The sequence below is a fragment of the Pungitius pungitius genome, chromosome 4 (assembly GCF_949316345.1).
Source record: "Pungitius pungitius chromosome 4, fPunPun2.1, whole genome shotgun sequence".
Taxonomy (NCBI): Eukaryota; Metazoa; Chordata; class Actinopteri; order Perciformes; family Gasterosteidae; genus Pungitius; species Pungitius pungitius.
This window is the reverse complement of record NC_084903.1, coordinates 6,491,478-6,511,499: the sequence shown is the minus strand read 5'-3', so window position 1 is coordinate 6,511,499 and position 20,022 is coordinate 6,491,478. Positions and strand designations below refer to the sequence as shown.

Genomic DNA, 20,022 nt, shown 5'->3' with positions numbered 1-20,022 from the left:
TGGTAAACACACTCGCTGATACCAACAGAAGGTTGAGCAGTCCACTTTCTTACTAATAGACCGTTTTCATTCAACATTGGATTCCTTAGTAACTGGTTAATCTACCGCCTCTAAACATTTTTGCAGGCTTTCGTCATTTTGTTGACACTCAATCACCTTACTCTTTGTAATGGTGTCTACCAACTCTACTAACTCTAACTCACTCCCCTCAGGTATGTGCTCGACTGAAGGTGGAGGAGACTTCTCCTTTTTGTTGGGATGCAGCGGATCTGGATCACACACAGCTCGATATAAGGATGACACATCATATACGTTCTTCATTTTTCTTGCCTGCGCACGTGTCACAACTCGTGCAGGAAACACTGACCTGTCTGTCTCTGTTCCAGTGTAGGCGGGATCTGGGTTGTAGACATCCTCTGGGACCAGTACCATTCTGCCCCCTGCTTTGTCGTTGCCCAGTAGAAACGACACCCCATCTACTGGCAACCGTGGGACCACACCCACACGGACACAGACAGAGACGATAGACAACGACAGGTAAACCCAGTGCAACGGCACAGATATTGTGCCCATCTCAACTCCTGTCAATAAAACATGTGATCCACAATATGACTTCTCAGACCAGGGTAGCGATGTAGATACCATGATAGACTGAGCAGCCCCTGTGTCACGCAGTATTGTTATTGTTTGCTGGCTCGCTTCTTTATCGCACAGAGACACCCACCCCTTAGAGAGAAAAGGGCTCTACACTACGTCGGGCTTCTTTGGGCTCACAAAGCCAACACCCTTACTCCATGATGGCGACAGAGGGGGTTTGGGTTTAGCCTTTAGCTTGGGACAGTTAGCTACACTGTTCTCCTGCTCTGGAATCTTTTAGCATCAACTGCAAACCCTTCTACTCCCCCCGTGAGTTGGCTTCATTCATCCTGGTCGGTGTTTACATGCCGCCGCCGGGCAACGTGCACGAGGCACAGCGGACACTTGCCGACCAGATACGGCGTGTGGAGCGGACCAACCCGGACTCTTTGGTTATTGTCCTCGGTGACTTTAACAAAGGAAACCTCAGCCATGAACTTCCGAAGTTCAAACAATTTATTAAATGCGAGACCAGAGAGGAAAACACGCTGGACCACTGCTACACTACAGCAAGCAGGGCTTATCACGCCGTCCCTCGTGCTGCGCTGGGACACTCCGACCACGTCATGGTCCACCTGATTCCTGCATACAGGCAGAAACTTAAGCTCTGTAAACCTGTGGTGAGGGAATCCAAGAAGTGGACCAGCGAGGCGCTAGAGGATCTTCGGGCATGTTTTGACTGCACAGACTGGGGTGTTTTCAGGACTACTTCTGACAATCTGGATGAGTTCACAGAGGCTGTAACTTCCTACATCGGCTTCTGTGAGGACAGCTGTGTACCATCATGCACCAGGGTGAGTTATAACAACGACGAACCCTGGTTCACAGCGGAACTCAGGAAACTACGTCTGCAGAAGGATCAGGCATTTAGGAGTGGGGACAAAGACCTGTACACAGAGTCTAAATACAGGTTTAGCAAGGCGGTGAGAGACGCTAAACGACTGTACTCTGAGAGACTCCAACATCAGTTCTCAGCTAACGACTCTGCTTCGGTTTGGAGAGGCTTTAAACACCTCACAAACTACAAGCCGAAAACCCCCCACTCCATGAATGACCTCCGCCTGGCAGATGAGCTGAACGAGGTCTACTGCAGATTTGAAAGACAATGTCCTGACTCCATCCCCCACAACTCCACCACCTCCCCCGACCCATCAGGTGCTCACACCTCTGGACTACTCTCCCCTCCCCCACTGCCCCTCTCTGTCTTGGAGAGTGACGTCAATTGGCTCTTCAAAAGACAAAACCCCCGAAAAGCAGCTGGTCCGGACTCAGTCTCGCCCCACACCCTGAAGCATTGTGCTGACCAGCTGTCTCCTGTGTTCACCGCCATCTTCAATACCTCCTTGGTGACATGCCACGTGCCAGCCTGCTTCAAGGCCTCCACCATCATCCCTGTTCCCAAGAAGCCCAGGAGCACAGGACTGAATGACTACAGGCCCGTCGCCCTGACCTCTGTAGTCATGAAGTCCTTTGAACGGCTAGTCCTGTCCCACATCAAGACCCTCACCGACCCCCTCCTGGACCCCCTGCAGTTCGCCTACTTGACCAGCTTGTTACAAACTATACCATAGCGATAGTACAACTAAAATCAGCAATGTCGTTGATGCTAGGATAGCATTAGCATGTGCATATCTTTTTTTCTTGATTTTTAGAATATGGTTTTAACATACTGTCATTTGTTTGTTTGTTTATTTGTGAGTGCAGACCTTCAGCAGGCATGTCTGCAACATCTGCTGCTGTATTATGTAATTGAATGATCACACAATTGGCGTACCAGCATCTGGAAACCAATGGACTATGGTGCTTCAATGAAACCATTAGCTGTAGCCAAATATACGGATAACTGTGTGTCTCTCTCCTGGGGGTCAGAGACACACTCATCTGTGCTATCACTGGTTGGTCTTACTGTCAAAGTTTGTGTTTAGTTGCTCTTCTGTCTCATATTATATTGTCCTGTTTGCCTCTTTCTGATAACATTACTTTAAAATAAAAGCGTGCAATACACTAGTTTAGAATGTATTGTACAACTTTACTCATGATGCGATTAATTGCCGTTAATCTCTTAAAAAACATTTAAAGAATTAAATTGTTTCATCTTTGCCCAGCACTATTTTTAAAAAGTTTTTTTTCCGTCAAAACCTCTTAAATAGTAGAAATATTTGATGGACAAATTAATTAATGTCATGTCATGTGTTGTTTCTTTCTGTCTTTAATTCTTAACATTTCTGTGGGATTGAAATAGGATTGAATATCCAGGATGTATCCCTCTGGCTGTTGATTTTGTGTCTTGATCCTGGTTTGTGTTTCTCCCGTTCTCATTTTCTTTGGATTTTTTGGAATTCATTTGTGGATTTATGTTTATTTTTGACTACTTTCTACATTATTAAAACCCTCATGGTGGAGGATGTTGACATGGAGCGCTGAGTCAGGTGCCAGCAACTGATCAAAAGAAAAAAACATCCTGATCATAATTTTCAATACTTTGTCTGAAGAGTAGAAGTTATTAGATATTTTGCTGTTTATCCATGTGTGGATAAACAGCAAAATATCTAATAACAAAAAAACATGTTAGAATTGTCAAATGGAGGATCCAGTGGTTCCTAAAAGAGCTAGGTAAGAAAGCATTATAGCTCCTTTCCTTAGCATTTCAAACAGCTGCCACTTACACGACTTAAATACAGACTATATATTCCTCACAGCAGTGTTTGCCGGAGGCCATGAAAACACTAACTATATGACATGTGCCATGTATACACCGTGAACATGATGGGACTGTGCTAGGTTGGACCTGAAGGTAAACAGAAAGAGTGGGTTGATTTTCTCTCTCTCTTTGCTTTAAATGCTGTCGTCAACGCGCTGAGAGCAGATGCAGCTACGCACCACCAAGCACATTACATACACACATAGCTCACTGCACAACATTTCAGTGGCTTATGCAAATCCGACACTATCTCACAGAAACACACACACGCTTGGTCTTGGTTTGGGCCCTGAGGCGAGGCGCTGTGAAGAGACCAGATGCCATTTGAACTCTATTTACAGCTTTCGAGTTAGGACTTTTTCCATTCCATTTCATGTGGAAGTCATCAACTAATGACAATCCAGCAGGAGATGTGGAGTGGAGCCAGACGGCAGCAGAATGTAGATGATGTTGATGAACACATCCTCCATTTCCTCCCTGCCAGTCAATCACAAAAGCTGCAGAGCTTAGCGAATGTCACAAGGAAATTTAAGAGGCTAAGAAAGGTGTGGAATCACCAAATAGCGTTCCAAGAACTGCTAGTCTGTGTTTACAAGAGAAGCACATCTGAGATTTGGCATTTCACACAAACTCGACAGGCGCCAGAAAGTTTTCATTCCTCGCAGCGGATGTTGGCTGAGTGGGTCCATGAAACATTACTGATATATGAGCTGCTTTGACAACATCACTAATGCGGTTTAGGTGAAAATTAAAGTTGAGAATTAACATCATATCGCTACTCAAACATTGTTTTTCCAAGTTGTCATCTTGACTTTATGTTTCGGCACCGTTTGTTTTTTCATAGAAAGCTGTCATGTGGTGTACAATAGCCATGCCACTCATTATAAAAACCTTTCTTTACTTTTATAAAGAATCTGGCTATCCAAACATACGTTAACAGGAAAGAAATATTGCAAACATCATTCTTGACCTGAAATGCTGGTAGCTTTATTCTGTCATGTGATACCACAGTCAGCAGCAGCATTGGGTGATTTGTTAAATGGAGTCACATTCATTGCAGCGGCAGCATTCTGGGGAACCTCGTGTCAGGTTCATTACAAGTCTAGTTTTGACCTGCTAAGTAAAGATCGATATTCTTGCTCTGCCTGTACTTCTGAGCCCTAAATCTAAGTCATGTTTTAACTGCTGCTACTTTCAGTTTTTGCATGCAGTCATAATCTGCTGCTTTTGCAGCTTAATGCATCTAAAAATGTTATAATTCCTCTCCACATTCTGGATATGTGCACAAAACCTGTGTTGTTGACATGTTGACTCAATGGCTATTTTGCTGCTCAATATCTCATCTTAAACAGTTTGGGTCAAAGATAACTGATTAATATATAATTCAGCTAATGACTACCGTTCATGTGTTCCATGTTCATCTATTTGTTCAGTGTTTCCCCGTCCATGGCTTGTTTATGTGTAGTAGCTCCTACAGGTATTGGCTCTTTTAATGGCTCACATGCAGTGTGTAAGGATTACACAGAGGTGTAAAGAGTAACAAAATTAGTACTGTTACTTAAGGAAAATTTTACTGAAGTACAAGTAAAGTTACCAGTCTAAAAATGTACTCAGAGTAAAAGTTACTGAGTTACTTTTTTAACAGCTGGGTGGGGTGTGGGATTCTAGTGTAGTTAAAAAAATACAAGGGAAAATAAATCTCCGTCCGACCGACGGTTCGCTGACGTCGGGACGTATGCACTCCAGTGGCGGACCGTTTACTCTGCGATCTCATTAAACTGTCTCTGCTCTGCTCACTAAAGCAAAACAATACGTGAACAATACATATCAGAGCCAAGAGCAGCGAGTGTAGTCAACTACTGCTGCTAACACATCCCGTCAGACCAGGTTTATTTATTTATATCCTTTAATGAACTTTTCTCCTCTTGTTACCCTGGTAACGCTGTCATTACAGACGGTTGCGTCAATTCTTACTGTGAAAATCTACGTACTTCCGGTTTAGCGGCTACGCTTCGTATTTTCATTCGATTTCAGCTGGGTTTGCATCTGTTTTGTCCGTCTCCATCATTCTTGTTTAGCGAGTTCGTTCTCCCTCTCATCACTCAATCAGTGCAGTGACGTTAGTTTCCTGGGCGCGATTTTTTTTTTCCTTTGCATTTTTTTTTACTCAGTAACATTACATTACATGTCATTTAACGGATATGATTTAAAATGTAGCGAAGTACAATACCTCAAACAAAAAATACTTAAGTAAAAGTAAAATTACAGATAAAAAAAAATACTTTAAAAAGTAGAAGTACACAAAAAACTACTCAATTACAGTAACGCGAGTATATGTAATTCGTTACAGTCCACCTCTGGGATTACAGGTACTAGAACCCAAAAGCACAACTCAGAAACAGGACTCCAATCAGTTCTTTACTTGTTCGGGCAGGGTCAAAACCAGGAGATCAGTCCAACATGCAAACAAATCCAGAGGGGCAGGCACAGGAATATGGGGCGCCGTTTGTAAAATGTTGCACGTTCTAAAATCCTGCGCAGTTTTCGTACACTTAGCGTTATCATATGAATAAAAAAAGCAGGACAATATTCACATGTCACTTTTTCAAACATTTAGAGACAAAATCATGTAAATACATGCAACAACTTTTCCAAGTACAATGTTTGGCAGTAACACAAAGTTGGTAAATAATAAATGTTAAATGTAAATGTTAAATGTTATATATAAATGTTAAATCTAAATGTTTAATCTAAATGTAAATGTTAAATCTAAATGTAAATGTTAAATTTAAATGTAAATCTAAATGTTGAGTTTAAAGGTCAGACATGACGACTGACAATTACAATATTTACGGTAATTCATGCAGCAAGCCAAGATGGCTGCCGTATGAATTAGCTCTTGCTATAGAGCAGGGGTACCGCGCACCGCGGCTGTTTCCCACCCCGTCAATCGGACCATCTCGAACGGGGTTCACATTTACATTTAGATTTAACATTTATATATAACATTTAAAATTTAGATTTATATTTAACATTTATATTTAACATTTATATTTAGCATTTACATTTAGATTTAACATTTATACATAACATTTACATTTAACATTTATTATCATTATCATTATCATTATTATTTATTACCAACTTTGTGTTACTGCCAAACATTGTACTTGAAAAGTTGTTGCATGTATTTACATGATTTTGTCTCTAAATATTGTCCTGCTTTTTTTATTCATATGATAACGCTAAATGTACGAAAACTGCGCAGGATTTTAGAACGTGCAACATTTTACAAACGGCGCCCCATACGGGAATAGGCGGCGAGTCAGAACCAGGATGGCAAACAAGAGACCAGGTGAAGAGAATGAGAGATGATCTCGGCTGCCCAAGGCTGTTAATGGTTTAAAGATTCACCTAAAGACACATTTTTATTCCATGGATTTAAATGATGTTTATGTTCTTTTGTTTTAGTAATTTTACATGCAAATATATTTATGTCAATTATTAAGCGTATGCTAATGTAAAGGGAAAATGTCTCTGTAAAGCACTTAGGTGCAAAAACCAATATAAATATACATGTATTATAAGCCATTGTGAAGCAGAGGAGGACAATAAAGTCTCTTCACACTAGCCAACTTCTCATTTACATAATTAAATGCATACCGTTGAAGCACTTACGGAAACATCAACATTAAAAAAACTGCACAAAAAGCAATGAATTGATTATATACAGTAAGTGTCATTACATTTGGGCCCTCAAAACCCAGTTCTGAATTATTTTCAAATAATGGAAACTAAAACTTTGAACAGAAGCCATGTAACCAATAAGAATTTATTGACACAAGCACAATTTGTTACACAAAAATAATGGGTCACATTTACACAGTTTTTACAGGTCTAGAACTCAATGTACAATTAACAGACTAACTAAATACCAATAGTTAAATATGTACTCACATTGCACACAATATCATCAAAACATACACAAAAGACATGTACTGTGTGAAAGTTACACAAGTCAACATAAAAATCGCATTATGTACAAAAAAACATCAATTTGAGATCTTTAGCAAAAGGACTCTGATGTCCGTTGGAGGTTCTCCCATCTGTCCGTCAGAGACATCGTACAATCTATCATGTAAAAGCTCACCGCTATAAAGTATTATTCAATAATCTTAATAGTTGAAAAGATTATAAAGTAATAATGTCGAATAGCCAGAACTGAAGAACACCAAGTACACTAAATACTGCGCTTTGTTTGGACCGTATGGCGGTTTTTCCCTTTTAAAGCAGGCTGGTGAGATTAGCAATTTGCTTCATGAAGTGCACTTTAAGCCTTAGCTTTGCAACTGTCTGTAATGAGTATTTGATTTGAATTCATACATAGAAGCCTTCAATACTTGGGTTGTGGACATCACTACACACAGTTACACAATAAGGTTGATGGAGAAAGGGATGACAGATGGAGGTGTACAACACTCAGAACTCTCACTGTGTGTAGGTATCGGCTGCTGCGTTACTGGTCCTTTCTCATGAAAGGATGAATACATGACTGTGTTGGACTTTGGCTGAGCATAAAGCAGACTTGCTCTGTCCTTTTATTTGCCACGCGTAAAATCCGCAAAATAAAGATTCATGTGAGCAACAGACGGCTCAAATGTATGACTGAGGGTGTGTTATTGTTCTACATGTTGATGTAAACGTGTGTGCTCGCATTACGCTGCCTGCTGCTGTTTGGGACTGGTGACCCACAGCGGCATGGCAGAGTGCGCTGCTCACTCATCTCTAACTCTTCTTTTGGAATATTCAATGTGCAGAGAGGACTTTATGGAAACCCTGAGAGAGAAGTGAAAACAAATGTTTGATCGTTTTTTTCCCTTGTGTTTATTGTATTAATCTTTATTCACCTGCCAAAGCTTTTGTTTCTATTGTTTTTCAGTCGTGGTCACAAGAGAGAAAAATATTTTAGATCACAGTTAGACACTCTCGTTTAGAACTCAGTGACGCTGTTAATGTTAAATAATTTGATCAAATCTCATTGAGTCAATAAATGCATATGTTGGTCAAATTTGACTAAGCTAAAACAATCATATAAAAAGAAACTTGAAAATAATAACATCTTGGCAAGAACGTCCAGACAGGGCTCTGTGTCAACCCTGTTAAGGGACATTGACTCAGTTGATTGTTTGTACTCCAGAACAGATCTCTGGGTGTAGTGTAACAATTGGTCAAGCAGACATTGTGCTCATCATCATGGACTGCTCACAAAAAACCACTCGAGTTCTGCTCTGTCAATCTTGGATGGTCATGCTGCCTGCAGGGAGCTGAACACACGGTCCCAGTTGTTCTCACAGCTGGAGTCCTCATTGAGAAGGCAGAGAGCTGAGGTGCCCTCCATCTGTCTGTGGGGTCCTTTTGGACAGATGAGGTACGGTATGCGTATGTTTGCAGCTATAAACATTGGTGAACTGTGCGTTTGTATGAATGCAAATGACATTCTCCGTGCTGCACATGGGTGATCCAGAAATATAGAAAAATGAAATAGCATGACAGATGAACGCAAACTTCAGTCCGGTCTGAGAGGGGGCGCTGGGGGTGTTACTCAGAGAAGGGAGGGAACATGCCGAGGTCAGCGAAGTCCTCTATGTTGTAGTTGGCTGTTCCCTGGCTGGGATCTCCAGCCATGGGTAACATGTCCTGAAGAGACACAATACAGATCACATATCTGTGTGCACTAGCTAGCAGCCAGCTGTGTGTCACGGTGTGTGTGTTACCTGGAAGACTTCTGTCTGGCTGGAGTTGGGGTGTGTGTGCTGTTCACTGGCCTGCTGGGAGTGATGCTGGTTCTGCCACTGGGACCAGACCTCACTGGGACGGCCCTGGAACTGGGCTCCACTCTGACTGCCCTCCCCTGAAACATCTGGAAACACACAGGGGGTTTTACTCCGACACGAGGGAGACTGATTGCATAAGTGAGGACACAGGGCAGTAATGTACCGACACAGACCCCAGCCATACTAAAGTATGATCAATTATTCTAATAAATATTGGAGAAATTGAAGTTTTTGTCACATAAAGGCCTCGTTCTCAGTGCTGTTATTTGGAACATTTCAAGCACAAAACTGACACACGCACACATACACGTAGACACACACACACACACAGCTGATAAGCTGCCTGCCTCCCTCGCAGAGGAGCATTCCTACGGTTTCACAATAATAAACTATTATTTTCTGGCCAGATAGCAGCGAGAGGCTGAGGCGCTGATGGAAAGAGGAAGCAGCACGGGGACAGAATGCTGATGGAACAGAAATAAACACAACAGAGAGGAGGCTGGTCTTGTATGGTTCAAGTAGAGAGCATCCAAGATAATGAAAAAGCAACTCTTGAATCACTCTAGAATACTGATGAAGACATGCAACAACAGAGCAAAGGAAGGACTGACTGCTCCTCACTTCTTTGTCTTTCTAATGGGCTCACAGCAAAGAGGAAAGAACGACGGATGGATGGAGAGTAAAACCCAGAGTCCAAAAATCTGCCTAAGTAGTATGAGAATAAAGAAAGGAGGGAGCAGAAAGATGTATAATGTGTGTCCATTAAGAGGCTATCAAGTAGTCGCTACACGCTGGACACGCCCTGTCCTGCAGCAAGGTCAGCTGCTCCTACAAACACACTCTCCTGGTGTGTATCTGGCTCTCCTTGGTCCAGGTCTTCCTTCTCTATAATGTGAAAGTATCTGTTGATGCATTGTAGTGCTGAAACCTTTTCACATTAATAGTTCTTTCCATTTGACAGGTCACCATCTCACTGCTGCTACTGCACACGTCCAGCTTGGTGTATGTTCTATAGCCGCCTCTATATGTTATTTGTATTTTAATGAAGCCTGCCATATTTAGGACAAGAATCGCAACCTTAAATTGCTTGCACAAAACTCTTGATCAGCACTCAGCATTTGTTTATTGTTGTTCATTTAAACCGCTGCGCAGAGAGCGAGACAAGAGAGAGAGAGAGAGAGAGAGAGAGACAGAACTTAAATATGTTTAAACGTTAAAGAAATTACCTAAGTAGTTCTGTCTCGTTGTATTAATGTGTCCTGTTATTGACACCTAATGCACAACCAGATATTCAAATATAGGTGTTTTTTTTTAGCAATTCTGACAGCCCTACCACACACCGAACTGTGGTGTTTGGGTAGTGATTTCAAAGTCTTCAAGACCTACCTAATAAGATCTGGAGGTCTCCAGACACGCACACACAAGTAGAAACACAGCCCCTACAGATAATTGCGTAATGGAAGAGGAGGGAGGGCTCACCAAAAGCTGTGCTGCGGTTGGTCAGTCCTGAGTAGGCATTGCTGCTGGGAGAGGAAGTGGCCGGGGACGACAGGGGGCTGTAGGATGCCGGGTCGGTCTGGTAGCTGTGGCCAGAACCAATACCAAATGGACTGGACTGGGCTTTGCTGGGCTGGAGAGATGTACAGCGTATCAGATAAGGAAAACAGGCAAAAACGGTATTTTGAAAACCTGCATAATTGTCACATTAAAATTAGGTTCGGTGTTTCAATCTAAGGTGACATTAAACATGCTGTTGAAAGAACAAGTTGAAATGGGAATACAAAATAGAGAAAATACTTTGCATCTATATTATTATTATTATTACTTTGCAAAAATATAAAATATGAGTGTGCTTCAGGAAAATGCATTTGTGTAGTTTGGTGTGTAGTCTGTGTAAAGAACTCTTTACAGCAACAGCAAGACCACAAGAATTATCAGAGCTTTAAGGATTTCAAAAGGGATGTCAAGGCTGTGGTAGGCAGGGGCAGGAAGTAGGACTCAGGTGCCGAGTTTTGCATGGTGAGTTCCAAATAAAAAATGAAACTGAAAGAATCCAAAATATCGAGGGGAGGAAAAACATGGACGAGACGCGAGCTTACGCTCACGACCTGACACAACAACTACAAACCACAACATGCACCAGTCGTAAGGTCGGGGGTGTGATTCTTGGAGCCAGTGTTGGGGGTCGGCCTAGAGGCGGGCAGCCAGTCTCATGACCCGTTCCCAGTGGGATTCGGCGCCTGTGGATCGGGAAGCCCCCCTAACAGAGCGTGACCCACCCCGGGCAGACGGGTTCCCTGAAATGGGTTCTAGGGAAAAACTCTGCTGAGTCCTTTCTTGGTCGCGTCATTCTGTCAAGGCAGGTTGTCAAAGAGTGTCCTTAGTTTTTTCCCCTTGGTGGTTTTTGAGTTTTGAGTTCTTGATTTTTGGATTTTGGAATTGGAAAAGTTTAAGGACTTAAGTATCCTTCAGAGACTACTCATTGCTTTTAGGAAAATGGGCTTTTCCATTGTTGGGTACCTTGAGAGGAGAATTGAGGCTAACGTACCGCTGTTCAAGGACACAGACAACTCATAAAGACCTTATGTCTGCTGTGTTTAAAAGTGGAGAGACTCACATTATCTGCCTCTGCTTGCTGTGATGCAATTAGTGGTCCGGTTAGAAAACATATGCTCGGCACATTCCATAGAGGGAACATGAGAAACACGCACACAATGATCAACTAACGTCGTTAGAGGTTGGTAGTAATCTGTGTGTGCTTGTTACCTGTCCAGAGAAGGGGGGGCGGTTGCCTGACCATGCAACTTGGCCTGGATTGAGCTGTCTGGAAATCTGAGCCAGGTTTTGATTGGTTGAGCCTGACGGCTGTATGTCGTTAACACCAGGGACGTGGATCACAGAGGAACTGTGGACACAAAGACACACCACAGAGAGACACACATCGTTAGTGAGGTACGTTACCTGATATCAGATAAAACCCAACTATGAAGAATATTGTACTGTCAGGCTGATGTCATGTTGCCATAACTGCGTAGCGTCCAAACCACTCAAAGTATATTGGGACAAAGGTTTTCATCATTGGGAAGCTGCTGCCTTGGCAACCCCATTTTAAAGGTCGGTATACAGCGCTGCATCGGACGGAGAGACACGTACCTGAAGCTCTTGCCAGCGTGCGCCTGCTGGAAGGGAGAGCTCTGAGAGTACAGCTGCTGTCCTCCAGCTGTGGAGGAGGGAACCATCATCTTCTTATCTGCCGCTGCACACACACAGCGGGGTCAGCATTATAGAAACAAGAGCAGGAAGCTGCAGCAGTGACTGTGAGTTAGTGGCTGCTCATGTGTGTGTGTGTGTGTGTGTGTGTGTGTGTGTGTATAGTGTCGTACAGCCAGCGATGCCGGTGTAGATCTCAGCGAAGCGCGGGTCTCTCTCCTGAGAGAACAGGACTTCGGTCTTGTCCATGTTCTTGGCTGTCTCGTGGACTCCACCGCTGACGCTGGCCACAGGCACCTGAGCGTGAGGTGAATATTGGTAAGGGAACATTACAGAGGCTACAGTGAGTGTACTGTACATGCAGTCCTTGACATGGTTATACCGTACATTAGTCATTATTTTTAGTTCTTGAACTACATTACATAGAGTCTGGAGGTATCTTTGGGATCATGGAGTTATAAATGAAGGAAGGGTCATTATGTCAGGTGACAAAATTCCAATGTTGCAGTGTTGTTAGACTGGTGCCACTTCTATTTAAATGAAAGAGGCAGACATGAAACCATCACATGCATGTTCATCACGGTTGGTTTGTGATGAACCTGAACAGACAAGTCTCACCGTGATTACAACTGGCTGGTGATATGTGCAGTCAAACACTAGCCCGTATGCTATGAGTACTATGGAGCTAGCATATGGAAGTAAATCTGTGCCATCGGGGGTTGAAATAAAGGTGATTGAATTTCTAGCACTGAATATTTATGCATTGAAATTATGTACCTGAATGTTTTTCAACATTAAAACACCGCAAAAAAATTCAACCTAAAATAAAAAATGTTGAAATATTCAGCCGCAACAGAAATGGAGGTTACAATATTCAACCCCAAAAATGTCAACCTTGACACACCAACATCCGAAGGTTACAATATTCAACCCAAAAAATGTCAACCTTGACACACCAACATCCGGGACACTAAGGAAAAGCAATCAATTCTAGATTCAAGATCAGGAGCGTCCGTCAAGCTAAAGGAGCGAGCACTCAAAACACCTTCGGCTTCGGATTGTAGCCATGTCCAATAATAACGGGGCTTTAACTCTTCTTCATGCCATCAGTGAGGTTTGTGTCTGTAAGATTCCGTAATAGACAGCTGACATTTGTACATTAACAGACTGTATTGGACATGAACTAAGCCGAAGTTAAACGAGAGCGTACAGCCGCTCAGAATACGCCTCTTCTTCTAGTTTTGAATTAATTTAATGATGCTGAGATCCTTGGACAAGCTGTTAGGAGTGATTGGCGGAGTTTTGAATCCAGGAACGCGCTTGAAGAGGCACATGAGCCGCTGTATCGTAGTGGGGGGGGGGGCAGCGGCTTTAGGTGTTGTCTGCCTCCGTCACTTGAGTCGTCACACATGCAAACATATTGTGCTGAAAATGTTCAAAAATGCATCCCATATCCATTGCAGCGATTACGATTGTATAAGTGAGCACTACGTCCACGTATGAAGAAATACATAAAAGGACATTTATTAAAAGTCCGCCACAACCGGGATTCGAACCGTGTCGCGCAAAATAACATTATGCCACAAAGTGGCTGCGCTACACTCTCGGCCATCGGAGCTTATAGGATTTTAGCTGATTTGTATAGTTGTAATAAAGTTGTATATCGTCAGTGGCAAGCAAACGTTTTGGTTCAGGGTGAACATTATATGTTCTTTTATGTATTTATTCATACGTTGCCACACTGATGGCATAAAGAAGAGTTAAAGCCCGTTATTATTGGACATGGCTACAATCCGAAGCCGAAGGTGTTTTGGGTGCTCGCTCCTTTAGCTTGACGCATGCTCCTGATCTTGAATCTAGAATCGATTGCTCTTCCTTAGTGTCCCGGATGTTGGTGTGTCAAGGTTGAAATTTTTTGGGTTGAATATTGCAACCTCCGGATGTTGGTGTGTCAAGGTTGACATTTTTTGGGTTGAATATTGTAACCTCCATTTCTGTTACGGCTGAATATTTCAACTTTTTTTTTTTTAGGTTGAATTTTTTTGCGGTGTTTTAATGTTGAAAAACATTCAGGTACATAATTTCAATGCATAAATATTCAGTGCTAGAAATTCAATCACCTTTTTATTTCAACCGCCGATGGCACAGATTTACTTCCATACTAGCACACAGCTGGCGAGAGGCTGTGACATTTGCTTCAGCTCCCTGTTTATTTATCATACAACACAAGGATTTTCTCTCCATGCTATTATGTCTCAACATAAAATCACTGAAGAACAAGGCACAAGTAGCCTACTGTGCCTAAGCCTAAGTGTTGGATGCTAGCAGACATTTTCTACCTGAACACTCCATGTCAGTTTGTTGCCCATGTGTAAGTGTCAACCTGTGTTATGTTCTGCTCACATTGGTCAGTGGTCTCCAATGCATTTGGGGTTGAATACCATCTGTTCTGTTTTATTGACATTTCTTGACAAGACGCTCTAAAGCTCAGTGTTACCTGGGAAAGATCGTAGGCAGTCAGTCCATCCCTTTGGTGCACCTCCAGCTCCGCTTGCTGCTGCTGCTGCAGCTGCCTGCAAAAACACAACAGGCCATAAGCATCACATCATATTAAAGTCCATCTAATGACCCACAGTGACAGAATTAATGGCTCCCTTCAGTAAAAATTTCTTTATTTTTTATCCTCATTCAAAATATTCACAAAAATGTGATTGAAATAACTCATTTAATGTGAACTCATTTAAATCTCAAATTCTTATGATGAAACAAATATATTCTCAAATATATATGTGCCACAATTATTGTTGCCCTTTCAGTTAATATTTTGTTCAGCCTTTTTTTTGCCAAGTTAACAGCTCAGAGTGTTCTCTTATAATGCATGATAAGGTAGTGAACACATGCCACTGGATCTGAGACCATTTCTTCTCCACATCCTTAAGATTCCGAGGTTGACGCTTGTCAAGTCATCCCACACATTTTCGAAGGAGTTTAGGTTGAAGAATGTGATGGCCATATCAAAAGCTTTACTCTGTAGTTGAAGGAACCTTTGAGTAGATTGGATTGTTATCCTGCTGGAAGGTTCAATCAGGGCCTGGAAGAGGCTGTTAGGGTTTTCACTTAATATGGACTGGTATTTAAAGGGAGTCCATGGTACCAAGTATCTTAACAAGAAGTCCAGGGTCAGTCTCACAACACCAAAGATCTACCACCATACTTGGTATGAGGCGCTTCTCTGTATGACAATCTTTCTTCTTCCACCTCCACACTGCCCCCTACCTTCAACACCTCCACCTCTACACTGCCCTCAACTGTTAACAACTTTTCCTTTAATATTGTTATCAGATTTAGGCTGTTAAATGGTGTGTGTGTGTGTGTGTGTAAGGGAACCTACTTGACGTTGGTGTTGGTACAGATGATGTACTCTATCTCATCAGAGTACGGGTTCTGGAAGGTAAAGCTGCTGGTTCGGATCAACATCCACTCTCTGTTCTTCATTCGGAAACGATACATCACAGACAGAACCTGACCCTTCAGCTTCACCACCTGCAGACGGAGGAACAGTACAGATTCATACTACTGTTTTAAACATGTGTAAATTATCCAGCTGGGTCGATGTAAAGAGTACCAGCAATACTGTGACAACAGCTTCATGTATCATACCACTAATTACAGTTTAACCCAATCAACCCGATCTCCCCAAGAATGAAGGCCGTGTGAGTGCCGTCCTACCTGTTGGAAACTTTCTCTCAAATGACTCTGGTCCTCAGGATGGCAGAACTCCAGAATATCCTTTCCCAGCAAGTCCTACAAGACATGTGTTGTAGTAAAATACAAAGAAGGGTCTGCACAAATACAATAACAAGTACATTTTAGGAATATCTTGCAAACACAATCTTGTTACGAACACTAACGCGATCCATGATTCAGTGATACTCTGTGAGAAGTTTCTTGTGAAGTAATAGAAGAAACAGGCTGACTGGGCACAGGATTGTGTTCCACAAACCAGTGCAGGCAGCAAATGTTTCTCATCATGGTGTGCTTGTTTCCACTGTCCGCTAAGTACTGCTAAATCCTGGAATGTGTTTGTGATGCAGAGATTCATTCATCTAAGGCGAAATCGTGACTAGGGTAATGCCACACAGCCTTAGTGAGTTAGAGGTGCTGCTTATTCAGATAGAAAGACGAGGAAACACTGAGTGTTAATGTTAGAAACCTCAGCATCCTCGGTAGTTCCACTACCATTATATAAGTCTAATGTGGAGGAGGCAGTATAACAAAGTTTAAGCAAGTAGAAATAGACAGTATTTCTGTTTAAACAAGAGAAAATGGGAGGTGTAAAATATTCCTCATCCTGACATTGTGTGCATTTATATTGAATTCATAAAGACATTTCTCAACACAAGTAAACATGAGGATACGTTTGTATCAACTAGACAAACTATACCGGATATCAAATGAAGGCTTAGCTCTCTCTACAGAGATCACGATTATCCCACCCTAATAGGGGAATTAAGAGCTTGTAAAAAATGCTCTATTATGAATGTCCATGACATCATCAGTCCCTTTTATCCTCTTAACTCACCTGAGGCTGATAACCAATGACGTTGATGCATCGTGGGTCCACAAAGGTAATGACGCCATCTGAGTTGTGACGTGACAGGAACTCCGTGGGCACAGACAGGCCGTTCATATCCATGGAGACCGGAGAGCTGGTCACCTGAGGGATGGAGCGGATATATTTAATACAGATCAGCTGAACTCATTTTTATATCCCTTTCTGCAGGTCAAAGGTCTGAAATACGTAACACAAAAAAAAAGTATACCTGTACTAGGGCGGCACGATCATGGCCAAAATCCTAATCACAATCAATATTGAAATTATTCATTATTTTTAGGGCTCTTTTTATTACACTTTCACATTTCAATGAACAAGAACACTGCTTCCACTTGCATTGCTGAGCTACATTCTGGCTAAAGTACACTCTAAAAACATGTGTGCATAGGATTTGTTCTTGATTAACGTCACTTGGCCTAAATCATCCGATGAAGGAGGATTCCTAGAAGCACTCGCTCCTCACCTTCTGCTCCTGATATTTTACTTTTCACACCGTGTATTCGGCTATCTGTTCTCACGTCAGTCTGTCCTGTTACCTGTCTCTGTTCTGATGTCTGTCTCTGACCTGTTACCTGTCTCTGTTCTGATGTCTCTCTGTTCTGATGTCTGTTTCTGTTCTGATGTCTCTCTGTCCTGTTACCCGTCTCTGTTCTGATGTCTGTCTCTGTCCTGTTACCTGTCTCTGTTCTTATGTCTGTCTCTGTCCTGTTACCTAACTCTGTTCTGATGTCTCTCTGTCCTGTTACCTGTCTCTGTCTTGTTACCTGTCTCTGTTCTGATGTCTCTCTGTTCTGATGTCTGTCTCTGTCCTGTTACCTGTCTCTGTTCTGATGTCTGTCTCTGTCCTGTTACCTGCCTCTGTTCTGATGTCTCTCTGTTCTGATGTCTGTCTCTGTTCTGATGTCTCTCTGTCCTGTTACCTGTCTCTGTTCTGATGTCTGTCTCTGTCCTGTTACCTGTCTCTGTTCTTATGTCTGTCTCTGTCCTGTTACCTGTGTCTGTTCTGATGTCTGTCTCTGTCCTGTTACCTGTCTCTGTTCTGATGTCTCTCTGTTCTGATGTCTGTCCCTGTCCTGTTACCTGTCTCTGTTGTCTCTCTGTTCTGATGTCTGTCTCTGTTCTGATGTCTGTCTCTGTTCTGATGTCTCTCTGTTCTGATGTCTCTCTGTCCTGTTACCTGTCTCTGTCTTGTTACCTGTCTCTGTTCTGATGTCTGTCTCTGTCCTGTTACCTGTCTCTGTTCTTATGTCTGTCTCGGTCCTGTTACCTGTCTCTGTTCTGATGTCTGTCTCTGTCCTGTTACCTGTCTCTGTTCTGATGTCTCTCTGTCCTGTTACCTGTCTCTGTTCTGATGTCTGTCTCTGTCCTGTTACCTGTCTCTGTTCTGATGTCTCTCTGTTCTGATGTCTGTCTCTGTTCTGATGTCTCTCTGTTCTGATGTCTCTCTGTTCTGATGTCTGTCTCTGTCTTGTTACCTGCCTCTGTTCTGATGTCTCTCCGTTCTGATCTCTGTCTCGTTACCTGTTTCTGTTCTGATGTTGCTCTGTTTAGATGTCGGTCTCTGTCCTGTTACCTGTCTCTGTTCTGATGTCTGTCTCTTTGGTGAAGGTTTCCGCCCACGTAAAGCACAGAAACACATATACCGTATTTTCGCGACTATAAGGCGCGCTTAAAATCCTTTTTTTTCTCAAAAAACGGCAGTGTGCCATATAATCCGGAGCGCCATATATACTGTATGGTACGGTGGCCCTGAAGTGCCAAGCAACATTACAAAGAATGAAACACTTTTACAAAGCTCGAGACAAATTAACATTTTGGAAAACAAATTAACATCTTAGAAAACACATTTACATTTTCGAAAACACATTTACATTTTCGAAAACACATTTACATTTTCGAAAACAAATTTACATTTTCGAAAACAAATTAACAAGACGCTAAACACTTTTACCAATCCCGAAACAAATTAACAAAGGACAGATTCCTTACGGAAAGGGAATGTACCAAATACCGGAAGTGACGGAAGTGTTGAGCGCGGTGTTTTCATTGGTTGTGGAGTTTATGGCGACAAAGACGTTCATTGGATGGATGTTTTGCCCGTTTTGTGGCAAACACATGAACAGCTTAAGGCGGTTTTGCGTTACGTGTGGTCGGTGTTTGGAGTTTTTAAAGGATGCGGACCAGACGGAAACACCAGACATACGGCATCATTGCGTTCAATATTTTAACGAGGGTCACTCGTACGCTGTAACCGTGGACATGATGTCAAGTCTACACGGTGTAAACATGCTTGAGGACTCTTAAAAGTAAACAGAACGAAGCCGGGTTGTACCGCAGAAAGGATTATTCCTCGCCAAACGCCGGTGTTACGTTCCTACTGGTTTTTGAACCTACTGGTTTGGCTACGCGTGCGTGTTTCTTTTTGCCCCGACAGCGGCACATGTTGTCTGCCTCGGTCACCTGATGCGATAAGCAAACGTTGCAATTCTCCCTTCATACTGATGTTGCTATTTAAAGTGATTGCTTAATCCCTGGTGTATTTTAGCATTTCACGTCTGTAAAGCCATTTTTAACCATGTGGATGTAATGTGTAAATAACTAACAAGCATCGCGAAAAAACACCAATAAATATGTATGAAATGTTTCACGCTACGCCTCCAAAAAACAAGTTGTCTTGGTTCCACCTGAACCAAAAGGTTTCCAAGCCACTGACGATGTGAAATTTTATGATAAGTATTGAAATCAGATGGGACACTTGGAAGCTCGGTTGGCCGATGACGTAGCGCCGCCGTCTTGTAATGTGTTGCTCTTTTGCTCGATTGGGTTCGAATCCAGGTTGTGGCGATCTTTTAATAAATGTAATTTTATGTTTTATCTACCGAGGCAGACAACATGTGCCACTGTCAGGGCAAAACAAACACACACGCAGAGCCAAACCAGTAGGCACGTAACACCGGCGTTTGGCGAGGAATAATCCTTTCTGCGGTACAACCCGGCTTCGTTCTGTTTACTTTTAAGAGTCCTCA

The 20,022-nt window shown here is 42.5% G+C and overlaps 1 protein-coding gene across 3 annotated transcripts in view; it reads right to left on the bottom strand.

The window, feature by feature from the left end:
- Window positions 1-7,150: 7,150 nt before the first annotated feature.
- arnt2 (aryl-hydrocarbon receptor nuclear translocator 2) overlaps window positions 7,151-20,022 on the bottom strand; it is a 43,298-nt gene continuing 30,426 nt past the window's right edge. For all 3 annotated transcript variants that reach the window (XM_062561684.1, XM_037486642.2, XM_037486651.2), the window contains 10 exons: window positions 16,964-17,098; window positions 16,111-16,185; window positions 15,773-15,924; window positions 14,879-14,954; window positions 12,555-12,678; window positions 12,325-12,427; window positions 11,938-12,076; window positions 10,651-10,801; window positions 9,112-9,257; window positions 7,151-9,034 (listed from right to left, as the gene is read on the bottom strand). In XM_062561684.1, coding sequence (XP_062417668.1) covers window positions 8,936-9,034; window positions 9,112-9,257; window positions 10,651-10,801; window positions 11,938-12,076; window positions 12,325-12,427; window positions 12,555-12,678; window positions 14,879-14,954; window positions 15,773-15,924; window positions 16,111-16,185; window positions 16,964-17,098 — 1,200 coding nt within the window. In that variant the 3' untranslated portion in view covers window positions 7,151-8,935. The remainder of the gene's footprint in view (window positions 9,035-9,111; window positions 9,258-10,650; window positions 10,802-11,937; window positions 12,077-12,324; window positions 12,428-12,554; window positions 12,679-14,878; window positions 14,955-15,772; window positions 15,925-16,110; window positions 16,186-16,963; window positions 17,099-20,022) is intronic.